General features: G+C 38.3%; 2 protein-coding genes across 2 annotated transcripts in view; one reads left to right on the top strand and one right to left on the bottom strand.

The window, feature by feature from the left end:
- The window catches only part of LOC120529909 (corticosteroid-binding globulin-like), a 44,947-nt gene extending 34,947 nt beyond the window's left edge, over positions 1–10,000 (top strand). The window contains exon 10 of the mRNA XM_039754119.1: positions 9,764–10,000. Coding sequence (XP_039610053.1) covers positions 9,764–10,000 — 237 coding nt within the window. The remainder of the gene's footprint in view (positions 1–9,763) is intronic.
- A 778-nt stretch (positions 10,001–10,778) lies between these two features.
- LOC120529908 (protein ANTAGONIST OF LIKE HETEROCHROMATIN PROTEIN 1-like) lies at positions 10,779–12,471 on the bottom strand. The gene is made up of 2 exons (XM_039754117.1): positions 11,805–12,471; positions 10,779–10,996 (listed from the first exon to the last, which is right to left on the bottom strand). Exons 1-2 carry the CDS (start codon positions 12,469–12,471, stop codon positions 10,779–10,781), a joined length of 885 nt encoding a protein of 294 aa, XP_039610051.1.
- Positions 12,472–12,810: the final 339 nt, after the last annotated feature.

Genomic DNA, 12,810 nt, shown 5'->3' with positions numbered 1-12,810 from the left:
GAAGTGTTTCAGTGCCAGACATACTGTGCGAACGGCTCTACACACAGTTGCCTTTCCCACATGCTCTGCATCGCCCACATTATACAAAAAATGCCCTGAGGCAAAAAACCGAAGTGCTATGCACAGAATGTTTTCTGTGCTAAGCGCAGACCCGCGGTTTGTGACATGTGCAATATGCGGTGCCAAGAGATGGGTCAAGTAAATTAACGATTATTTTGAAAACCGATAACGCTCTTTTAAAAAATCATTTGGAAATGAAAAGACATCAATACGCGGTCTTATTACTCTCCCGGGGGAAAAAACCTCGGATAATTTGTGCTTCCACGTCCACAGGATCGTCATCAAAAGGGCACGCCATGCTCAGTAACCTTCTGAAACAAACTTACCCTGGAACATAACCTGCTCGGTGGCAGGTTATCTTCAGAGAGTAAGCTGCTATGGTTACATACATACCCAGAAAGTTGCCTCCGTTTTTGGAACCGAAAGTTGAGGTTATCCACTAACTTACCCTTAAACTTACCCGGGTATGTCACATAACCTGCTTTCTGGAATACCCTCCAGAGTCTCTGTTTACTATCTACATGTGACAGCAAGCCTCTATGGAGATCCTTCGGGGTATGGAGGAATATTTCGGACAAAATGAAATAAATAAATAAATGCGTAAATAAATAAAAGTACTGTGAAATGTGAGCATAAATAAATAAATGTGTCATGAAATGAGAGCCTTAATAAATAAATATGTCATGAAATGAGAGCATAAATAAATAAATGTGTCACGAAATAGGTTTTTCGTTGCTTATTTATTTATTTCATTTTGTCCGTAACATTCTTGCAAACCGTCATGAAATACGGCTTGAAATAAAACTGTCACTTTCACTCGTCAAAGTTGTGAGGGTGGGCTCTAACACGCCCTATAGTTACTGATTGGTGAATCGATAGCACAAGAATTCATTCGAAAAATGCTTACTACTGCCGATGAAATGGATTCTGCCGAAGATATTACGTATTTCAGAGAGAGAATTGAAGATTTATCGGAAGAAATTTTATTTCAAGCCGTATTTCATGACGGTTTGCAGGAATGTTACGGACAAAATGAAATAAATAAATAAGCAACGAAAAACATATTTCGTGACGCATTTATTTATTTGTGCTCTCATTTCATGACATATTTATTTATTAAGGCTCTCATTTCATGACACATTTATTTATTTATGCTCACATTTCACAGTACTTTTATTTATTTACGCATTTCCGCTATACATTATGTAGCCAATGTGCAGTTGCAAAAAAAAAAAAAATAGACGGCACAAAAGATGGTATGTGAGACTTTTAAAATGGATCGTGTCATTTATATATGTCTTTTTTATTTTAAAATTTTTGCAACTTAACAACAGCAACATAATGTATAGCGTTATATTTGAGTCACTGAGAAAAAAATAAAGGACACGGTGAAAACGTGTATTTTGTAATTAAAGTGGAAATTTCGTCTTTAATCTCGAAATGTCCACTTTTACCTCGTAGTTTACTTTATCATTAAAGCAGACGGTCGTAAACGTCATCCCAGTTTTTAATTGCTACGAGCTTCTTGGACCTGACAGCAGGTAAAGTAAAACAATAAAAAATAGATGGCACAAAAGATAGTATGTAAGACTTTTAAAATGTATCGTGTCATTACGATCGGAAATATGCAACGCTTGAATATAAAAGAACCATGAATGCATCTGTATGTCGGCATTTTGCTTCAGCAGCGGAAAGCAGCAATAGATCGCCAAACAGAACAAATTAAATGTATGATATTCCAACTCTCTCCACATTTAGAATCTTTAGATTTATACTTGATATCACTTTCATGATGAAATGCATTAAAATGTGTATGTTACATTTTACATATAATTTCGTTTAAATAATTAATACTGTTAATAAATACACACATGGGGGAATAATTACACACATGGGCGTGTCACGGTGGCGGAGCAATAGCACTGCTGTCTCGCAGGGAGTTATGTTGCTGGTATTTCCTGCTTGTATTCCACACTGTGCTCCGGTTTCCTTCCAAAGATATGCAGATTTGGGGATTTGGTGCCGCTAAAATGACGCTAGTGTACGTGTGTGCTTGTATTCACCTTGCAATGAGCTGAGGCCTCGTCAAGAGACTGTTTCTCACTCGTGCCCAATGCTTCGTGGAATGGACACATACATCCCTAGATTTATGAATTTAATCAATAAACATCCTTTTCAGAGATATTGCGGTAAGGTGTTATCAGAATTTAATAGGTGTTTTAGGCAATTCACAACACAGAGAAGTCGAACATGTTCTCACCGCGATATATCTCGCACTGCCACCTGGTGGATTCCTCCAGATTTACGTAAAGTACGCGCGCAAGTATAAACACTACAACGCTTGCGTAGCAGGAGCGTCCGCTGCAGCATGTGTTGCGTCGCGTGAAGTATAACTCCGGCCTTAGGGCTCATTTATACTTCACGCTCAGAAAGCGTATGCGCCCGCATCATGGCTGCCAGCCGTTCCCAGCGTTCATTTCACGCGTCTTCTGAGCAGGTCCGTGATTTGCAGTACCAGCAAAAAGTCGGAGGGCGCCGTGTGTAGTGATGGGCGGCTCGATACTCAGGTTTCGACACTGTGTCGAGCTATCGAAGCACTGGAGATGAAGCACCGCTTCGAGGCTTGCTTCAAATGCGCCCGTCACGTGATTTTGAGCACGCTAGCGTAATGACGTCATTGATATCCGCGCAGTCAGCAGTCGATTTGGTCAGTAACTAGTCTGCTGAAGTGCTTTGGCTGAAAGCGTAAAAGCGGTTGTCTGTGCTATATTGATAAAATACGCTAACCCGAGTTCAAATCCTAGTTGGGGCTCGCATATGTTGAAATGAGGATTTTGTATAAAACAGTTAAGTAGTACTTGTTTGAAAGTTAACAAATATATTTTGGAGACATTATGAACGATTTACATGGGGCACCTTTTTCCTCGGTGTGGAATTGTGTCCACCAAGAATCTGTAACAAATCGATGAGCATATTTTGCGTAAGGTAGCACGTATTGTAACAATCCAGAATCTATTCTACCCCATGTCGATCATATCACAGAGGCTAAGAAATGCTTCACTAAAGCCGACGTGGTCATTACACCAGTATATGCGCAAGACATTCCTCATTAAACGTTTTTACTATTCAGTGATTCCCAGATCTGTTGCTGATTTGTATTATTGATTTCCAAAAAGCAATGTGAGTAAAAGCGTGTTCTGCATAACTAATCACAACTGTCTTTAAAACAGAATCAGCGCCATCAACAGTGTCTTCTGCAATTTTAGGAAAGCCTCGGGATTTCTGCGTTAATGAGACAAAAAAGTTGTAAAGAAACTTTGCAAATTCATCCAAAGGTGAACGTAAAGATCACTCAAGTACTGAGAAGAAGGAGCAGCTGGATAAGCACATCTGGAGCCAAACTTTCAAAAAAGCACCTGACTTTGTCATGAACATTCCTTTAGTTGTGAATTCATCTTATCAAAGGCTGCGCTGGGGGGTAAATAAGTAATCTTCCGAAGTGCAGCACAACAGAGTAAATAATTGATGTAAATAGAATTACTGAAAGACTAAGTTTTTGCCGTTTCTGTATTCTTAAACCATCTTCCAGTTACACAATCCCCCGCAGTCAATGTCACATTCAATGTTCTCTGCTCCTTAACCTGTCTTGTTACCCAAAGCATCAACACTCAGTTTCATTCAAGGCTTTACCGTCCTTCCTTTCATAGACATAAAATAAAACACATTTCCTCTACATGTCCAATAATAATAGTAAACTTGCAGGAACGAGAAAAGCACAAGATGGGAATATTTATGACAAGAGCCTGGACATCAGGATGAGAATGTGCCTTGTCACCCATTACGTGAGCTCGTCTGCCATCCCTCGGTTACACTGGCACACGTTACACTCTGGAGCAAATGCAATGGAGAATATCAATCAATCAATCAACATTTATTTATATAGCACATATTCATACAAAAAAATGTAGCTCAAAGTGCTTTACAAAATGAATAGAAAAATAGAAGACACAATAAAAAATAAACAGAAGTCAACATTAATTAACATAGAATAAGTAAGGTCCGATGGCCAGAGTGGACAGAAAAAAAAAAAAAACTCCAAAGGCTGGAGAAAAAATAAAATCTGTAGGGGTTCCAGACCAAGAGACCGCCCAGTCCCCTCTGGGCAATCTACCTAACATAAGTCAAACAGTCCTCTTTGTATTTAGGGTTTTCATGGAAGGACCTGATGATGATGGTCACGTAGACTTCTGGCTTTCAGTCCATCAATGTTGGTGCATCATGATGTTTCAGTAGGTGGTGGTGGCACAGGCCACCGGAAAAAGAAACAGAAGAGAGAGTAGGGGTCAGTATGGATTTTGGAGCCACCATGAATAGTTATTATGAAGAATTGAACATACAGAGTATCAGGATTAAGTTAAAGTGAAGTTATAAAAAGGCCATGTTAAAGTAATAACATGTAATAAAGTAATACCGACAATGTACACCTTCAGAAGTGGAATAAATCGACTGTATACGTAGAACATTTCAGATAAACGATGAATTTTGTTAATCATAAACAATGCAACATAACTATTATATGTGTTGTTACTTTTATTTATACTCACCAAACGTTACAGATCTACATGGGAAATGAACACAGGTAATATGTTTATAATCATTCTCACTAAAAGACACTGTCAAAATATATTAATGAGAAAATTGAGACACATTGGCCTTTAGGAAATATAAAAAAGCGTGTGCGCTGTCACTTAGGACAGAATGCATTGTTAACGTGACGCACTCTCTACTGACGATGTCACGAAAAAAAAGAAACAGCGCAGTCCATGCTAACTCAAATCCTCCTTGATGTTTGACCTAATGATTAATTGTCAATATCAAATCGATAAAATCATTTTAAGAAGATGACAAGTCTGCTATAGTCAGTTTAATCAACGCTACTTTTAAAAAGTTTCCTTATACAGAATATAAAACAGAATCTCAATGATACGGGACTCGCGAGTAGTAACGAATAATATGTGACACTGAGAAATTATAATTTTAATAACGGGAACAAGTAAAACTACGACTTCCTAAAACGGACACTGTAAATGTAGGCATTTCAATAAATAATTTAGGAGACTTGTGTGTGCATTTCAATATCGATTTAAGAACTACGTAGGCCACCTGTTGTACTATAAACGGTAGCTCAAGCAGCACTTAACAGTAAATAGTCTAACAGGACAATGACTGACTGAAACGAAGATGCTGCGCCGTAATAATAAAGGATCACACTGTCATCCTGCATGTTTAGAAGGCGCTGGTTGGCTGAAACTGTTTATAGCGAATTGTCCCAAGTTGGAAGTGCCATATAGCGATCAGACACGAAAAGACACATTTAGGCATAATGGACAGTAGTTTATTTTTCTACAATACAAATTCAGTACGACACCTGGGTCTCCAAACACACAAATATGAAGCTTATTACATTTTACAGTGAAACTCTTTACATACACAATATAATTAGGGGCGTGTGCCACCTGCCCGACTACGGTGGCCCAACCTTCCCTCGATAGCTCGATTTCGCTATCCGTCCAAGCTTGTTAAATGGAGGAATAGAAAAAACTTTCACAAGAGGAGGATCAGCGACGAACCTGAGCGACAACACCACTGAGCCACCTAATCCGGATAATTAACGAGCTCTGCACAACTGAACTACTACTACTGTTCTTACTGCGGCGGATGAAATATGTTGTTTGACATATGCACGTTAAAATGGTTTAATTGATACGAGAGTATCATTGTTGTATTCTCCTAATGAAGACGAAAAATTATATGTATAGATGTATACTATATGACGACGGTTTTGAACAAAATTAAGTGTTCCATAAAAGGTTGAACGATTTACCCAATCTTTTCATATATATATAAAGTTAATATATGACAATATATCTTTGACACTATGTATCAGACAAAGGAAATCACAGCAATCCACAAGAACAATAATTAATTCTCAGCAACTACCTGAATTGTAGCTTAACCATATCAACTGAAATGTGTAATGTCAATACGAATTACAAAATATAACTAGAAAGTTAAGTGTCAGATAGACTCTCAAAATTAAGAGGTCAATGCCTTTCAGTGTGCTGAGGCTTTACAAAGATTCAGTAACCAGTGACCATGTCTGCTCGAAGCCCTATCATGATCCAATCTCGGTACTACGCATGTCTGAGGCTTCAGCAGCCTCGCGTCATCATCTCAGTAGTACGCATGTCTGAGGCTTCGGTGCCCTGTTCAACGCCTGTCATGACGCAATCTCATTTGTACGCATGTCTGAGGCTTCAGTAGCCGCGTCATCATCTCAGTAGTACGCATGTCTGAGGCTTCGGTAGCTCCGTCATCATCTCACTAGTACGCATGTCTGAGGCTTCGGAGACCCGTTCAAAGCCCGTCATGACGCAATCTCAGTACTCTGCGCAAAGCTTCCACTCATTATTTGTTCAACGAGCTACCGTTTGAAGTAGGCTACATATGGCATCAACAGAGTTAATAACAGAATTCCCATTGAAATGAAAGTTTGTAGATGATCAATACATGTTAAATGATCGTGCCCGATAATACGTTGTGGCAAAAAATAAAATTATAAATTATACATCATACAAACGCCGACTTGTTGAATGCATAATGCTGCAAAGAAGAGCTTTAGCAATACGGGTGACGACACATCTCTCACTATAATACTCTCCTAAATATCCATTCTTCGCCTCATGCAACGTTTTCATGCAACACTGAAGGTATGTCATATAGTATACATCTATATATAATTGTTTTCGTCTTCACTACATACATACATGTATACATTAAAAAACATACATTATATACCATCCTCCTGAAAATAGTAGTGGTGCAGCGGTAGCGTTACCGCTTCATACTAAAGCATACGTGGATTCGGGTCCCACGTCCTCCCTCTGTAAATTATGACCCAAAAGAGTCTGATTTTCTTTTTTTTTATTAAACAGCAAATTCCAGCGTGGACCGGAAGCGAGCAAGGCGAGAACACTAGTAAGGATATATCAAATGGAAACGTGCATCTTGTTTTATGTCTATAACAAAAAAAATATTTGAGTAACGATTTCAACTGTTTTTGTAGTTGTTGATGGCGGGTTTAGCGGTTTAAATTTTTAAATATTAAATTGATAAGGTGGAATGTGTTCTTGCTTTGAGTGTTAATGTGTTAGTAACTGGGATTGCGCCTCTATTACTGGAAGATTGCTTAGGAATGATACAGACTGGACAACTATGTGTTTTAGGAAATGTTTTATTATTGCACTGTGCTGTGACTAAAAAACTTTTTACTGATCACCTGTCCGGACCTTGAAGATGTGTTCACGAGGGAGGGATGCTGTTGTTAAAAGCAAATGTTTTTTCAACAGAAGGTCCAGGTGTGTTTATCCCGCAGCTTTTTGTTGCCTCAGCACTCAATCTTTAATGCCGACCTTGATATGTGCACTGCTCACATTGGAGTGTCCCGTGTGTGTCTGTGTGCCGGTGACTGATCTGCGCCGTGTCTCTCAGCCTCTCTGATGTGCTCTGGATTGACACCTTTGAATGTTTGGTGCAGCAGAGCAAATTCAACCTGATCTACCACAGTGGGTTTGTTATCACCTTATTCCAGCGTTTCTCAACCTTTAAGTATTTGCGACCAGAGTTTTCATAACAGTTTTAATCGCGCCCCCAACATTTTTGAAATGTAGATGCATATTTGATTATACCTACTTAACTTTTATCGACATTTATCTAACTCTATACAGTATTTATTGTTCTATTATCAGAATGTAGTTTAAGTTAATTTGTTTTGGTTCCAACAGATGTTTTCTTTTTCACATCTTCGCGCCCCCCTTTTTGTTACTTCGCGCCCCACAGGTTGAGAACCATTGCCTTATTCAATGGAGGAGTTCATGGACGTCAAATGGCAGTGAATAGAAATGGATTAATGTAAATACGTGAGCTGCCATCCGCAATTAGACATCGCATTTTGATGACGATTTTGGTGATTCCCGAACAGATCTCTTATGTGATCCTTCCACAGTATCTCTCAAAATTATTTAGTTCAAATTGGTTATAAAGATTTCAATTCTGATCCTTTTTTATTATTGTTAATTTTGATGAGTCTTTAAGTGGGATCGAACTCGGGCTAGCACTACGTTCAGAATTTGAAAAGCAACCATCTTAGTTAATTGTGCCATTGACGGCGTCATTTCGTTGTAGCTAATTCGTTATTTTCGTGCTCCACAAAATATTGTAAAGTACTAATAAATGAAATATTTCAATACTTGATCGAATAATAACAACTGATTTAAGGATTTCACCTATTCTTTCTCAAATGTGCTTACCTATATCATGGCAAAGTACAGGGATAAACCATTATTTTCCGTCTACTCCATTTTAATTAAGTCAAACCAAGGAAAACATTTAAGGCTATTAAATGTGATCTCAAGAAAAGATGAGGGTTAATTCTAATACTAATAACAGGAGCGATTATAATGATACAGTGCAAAGGTAAATACTAATTGAAAGAGCCGGGAATCCATGCGTGAGGCGTCTTATTTTAACTCTTGCTATCGTATAGTGCATTCTGCTTGTCGGCGTTAGTTATATATATTTATATTTTTAGACATCAGACACTAGAAGTTGCTGACGAACCCTTCTCTTCGTTGTCAGTCTGTAGCAGCGAAAAAATAAAAGCAATAAGAGTTATAACAGACGTCATTGAAGTGGATCATGAGTTTGTGTAATGTTAATGAAAATGGCCAGGAGGGGTCACTAAAGAGGTGAGTGTCAAATGCTTCGAAGCTTCGATACGATTTCCGACACAATTGCTTCAAACGTTTTGATGCTTCATGAGGCTTCACTCCGCCCATCACTTGCCGTGTGTTCAATTTGGAACGTGACGTCAGAGTTTTTGTTTAATCAACATGGCTGAACGGTTTGAGGAAGATTTAATAGAGGAGGTGAGAAAATATCGTCATCTATATGATGTTACAACCCCTCCACAGTGACAAACACGCTTGCCAGAACAGCTGGCATCAAATTGCCATGTCTTTGGAAGCAGACATTGAAACATGCAAGACAAAGTGGAAACAAATTCGGGACAGATACGTTCGTGCAAGGCGGAAAATGGCCGGGAAAAGAAGTGGCGATTCGGCCGATTCTGCGTTTTGTCCTGAGATCGTCAGGCGTCTCGCATGGCTTCATAACTTTGTCAGCCATCGTACAACCGACACAAATTTCGATACTGCGGTGTTAAAACTTCGTACTTAATATATAAAAATAATACAGCATATTTTACGTTAATGTGATTTACCTAATCACGGAGCAATTTTCTGTTTACTCTGTTTTCTTCATGTATACTATCCTTATCATTTATTTTTAAGAACGTGATACTTTATATTTACACAAGTTGTGTATATATGCAGTGTGGCACTATGGGTCTGAACATCAATCAATGACGTTCAATGACACTGATACTGTGTTGCCCCAAATCAGGTCACTTCACCCACCTGTGCTCCGACTGGAAATGCAAAAGAAATGTGGCCAACTGTGTTTTAAAGTTGCTGGACAAAATATAAATGTAAAGGTATATTGCCTCCAAATATTTTTTGCCCCCATGTTGCAGTCAGTACAGTTTGTTGATAGAAATAAATTGTATTTTTTATTATGGTTACAGACAAGCAACCAGGAAATCCCAGGACCAAGCACAATACATGTGCCTCCACCAACAGTTGAGCAACATTCTCCATGCCCTTCCAAGTCCAGTCAGTCGTCAGCAGCAGCTTCGGAACAATCTGGGAAGAGAAAGCGAGACAAAATGGATCCTGTTGATGTTGCTATTCTGCAGACTTTGTCTCGCCTGCAAAACAAAAGTGAGAAAGCACCAAACGTGTATAGTGCGTTTTGTGGGTAACTGGAACAGTTCCTTCTGCAACTTCCAGAACCAGATGCTAAAAAACTTGTAAAGGACATAAAGCAACTGATGGCTTCATATGAGTAGTTTTATAAACTCATTAATATTTTGCAAAAATAATTGTTAATTGAAACGTGCAAACAGTATTTATACTTCACATTTCTATTTTGTTCTTATTGAGTTTTATATATTGATATTTGAAATAGTTATATTTATATAATAGTTATATTTTGAAAACTGTATATATATATTTGTGTTCATTTATTGGACTGTTACTTTTATTGGTTTATGTTTAAATAAACACTGTTCTGATTGTTTACATATGTTTTTTGCATGTCACATTCCTTTAAAAAATCGTTTATTTAAAGATTTACACATATAACAAATTGATGTTACAGATCTTACAGAACTGTTTAGCATTACTGCATAAAAAGTAACTTCCAGTATTTCTTCCAAAAATGCCACATAAGTAAAAAAAAAAATTACAATCTCCCAAAATCTTGAATATTTACATTCTACACCTTTGAGGGCCAAATTATGACAAAGAGCATAAACATACCCTTAATTGACTGTGCCTCGGTGGAGCACAGCATCCTGGAAAGTCACTTTCCCTGCAACAGTCTGAAAAAATTCTTTAAGACAGTCACGGACAAGTGTGCCAGTCCTTGTAGCCCGGCTGACAGTGAGGCCCTGGGTTTATTAAGTTGGAATCACCCTCAACTGTGCATCTCCATTCTCCTGGGATGTTGCCCTCATCCACCAGGTGTCTGGACACATATCATGTCCCATCAGGCTCCATACTGTCACCAGTGCAGAGATAATTGTGTAGACAAATCCACGCTTTGGTGATGTCTTGTGCTCTGTCAACTGAACACTCCATGGCCTTTCCAAAAATTCTCCACCTAGCAGCAAGAATTCCAAATGCATTCTCTACAACCCGCCTTGCTCTGGAATGCCGATAATTGTAGATGCGCTGCTCAGGAGTGAGATTGGTTCCTGTAAATAAAATATGAAACAAATTCATGATTACATTTCTATATAAGTATCTCTGTTAAAAAGACAAAACACACCAAAAAAGGAAACTGTTTGTGTGTGTGTGTGTGTGTGTGTGAGAGAGAGAGATACAAAAAACACTTTCCCAGTCCTAATATTATTTTTCATTTAGGCAACTGAGAAAAAAACATTTAATGTCTCAATCCACTCTCTCTCTTTTTTCAAAATGTACTATCTGAAACATTTGATAGAGAGCTGTATTTTTAATTTGGCTCTACATCAACCTGAGATGCTGGGTAACCCTTGCTTTTAATGACATTTTTATCTCTTCTATGTATATTGCTCCACAGTGTGCAAAATTAAATTGCATTGATACAATTTTGAGTTTACATTTGGATTTTCTTTATTATAAGTAATCTTGTTCTAACATAGTATAAGGTATACACTTCAATATCTTTTAAAATTTTGTTTTTCCTGTAGGCATTGATTGATTTGAAATTCTGTAAAGGTGAATAGGTCTATTGTAATTCTTGAAAGTGGGAAAGTATAACTCTCACAACATGTTGTGTTTGGGAAGAAAATGTAAACACCACTGAAATATCTGTAAGCTGGACATTTATAGGAGAAACTGTATAATAATCAGGCTGTGGAACAAGAACATCCAGAGGCCTAATTCTTTCTGTTTGCTCCCTTTTCAAATCCATATCAATCATACTTTCTACCATTATTATTACATCCAATCTATCATTCCCCCATCCACTAATTAGGATTAGGTATGAATATCATATCATCTGTAATTGTTCATACTGACCTGAATAGGGTCTCATCAGGTTATTCTTCAAAGGGAATGCTTCATCTGCAACGAAGACATGGAGGCTCAGCACTTCACTGCCAGGCAGAGTAGATGGAGGCAACAGGGACAGGTTTCCTTCAATAAGTTGTGAGCCAAACTTGCTTCTCACAAATACTCCTGCGCCACTGTCACGCCCGTATGCTCCTATATCCACAACAGTGAATCTGTATCTGGCATCACACACAGCCAATAGGATGAAGCTGAAGTATCCCTTGTAATTAAAAAATGCGCTTCCAGAGTGACATGGTGCACGTACCCTCACATGTTTCCCGTCTATTACGCCAAGGCAGTTTGGTAAGTTCCAGAAATCCCAGAAATCCCGCCTTATGTTCTTCCACTGATCTGTATCAGGGAAAGCCACAAACTCATCCTTTAGGACAGTCCATATGGCTTGGCAGACCTCGGCCACGATTTTACAAACTGTTGCTGGGCCGAGCTGGTAGCTGGCTGCTAATGCTCGTAGACTCATGCCTGTTGCAAGGTAACGCAGCATAACAGCAAGCCGGATTGCAGGTCCAACAGGATCAATGTGCGTCGCCGATGTTTGATGTGTGGCTTGATTCGTGAAGCAAATCGTCAAACTTAACAGCTGACATGCGAAAGTATTCGTGGTGTTTTTCCGCATTCATTTGTCGCATGGGAAATACAAGCGATGAATATTCCCCATCATAATAACGTGATTTAAACATTTAAAGTAGGGATGCACCGAAATGAAATTCTTGGCCGAAGCCGAATAATAATGAAATGCTTGGCAAGGTCAATACAACGCTGTGTTTCGATTTTTTTCCATTTATTTTGCCAATTTTTTCACCATTACAATAATTAAATAGTAAAAATTTGCTTTTTACTATTTTGTGTTGCTTTTCAGAGAAATAAATCAAATAACAAAAATACAATTTCAAAATATTTATTTAACACTGAACATTTTATTAACATTCCAGCAGATATTATACAAACAAAGCAC

Source organism: Polypterus senegalus, chromosome 5, assembly GCF_016835505.1.
Source record: "Polypterus senegalus isolate Bchr_013 chromosome 5, ASM1683550v1, whole genome shotgun sequence".
Lineage (NCBI taxonomy): Eukaryota > Metazoa > Chordata > Cladistia > Polypteriformes > Polypteridae > Polypterus > Polypterus senegalus.
This window is presented reverse-complemented; position numbering and strand designations above follow the sequence as displayed.

Excerpts from the sequence above, each read along its gene's own strand:
- LOC120529908 (XM_039754117.1), bottom strand. The coding sequence starts at position 12,471 with ATGCGGAAAAACACCACGAATACTTTCGCATGTCAGCTGTTAAGTTTG. Across the intron at positions 10,997-11,804 it reads CCTGATGAGACCCTATTCAG|GAACCAATCTCACTCCTGAG; the intron begins GTCAGTATGAAC and ends TTTTATTTACAG.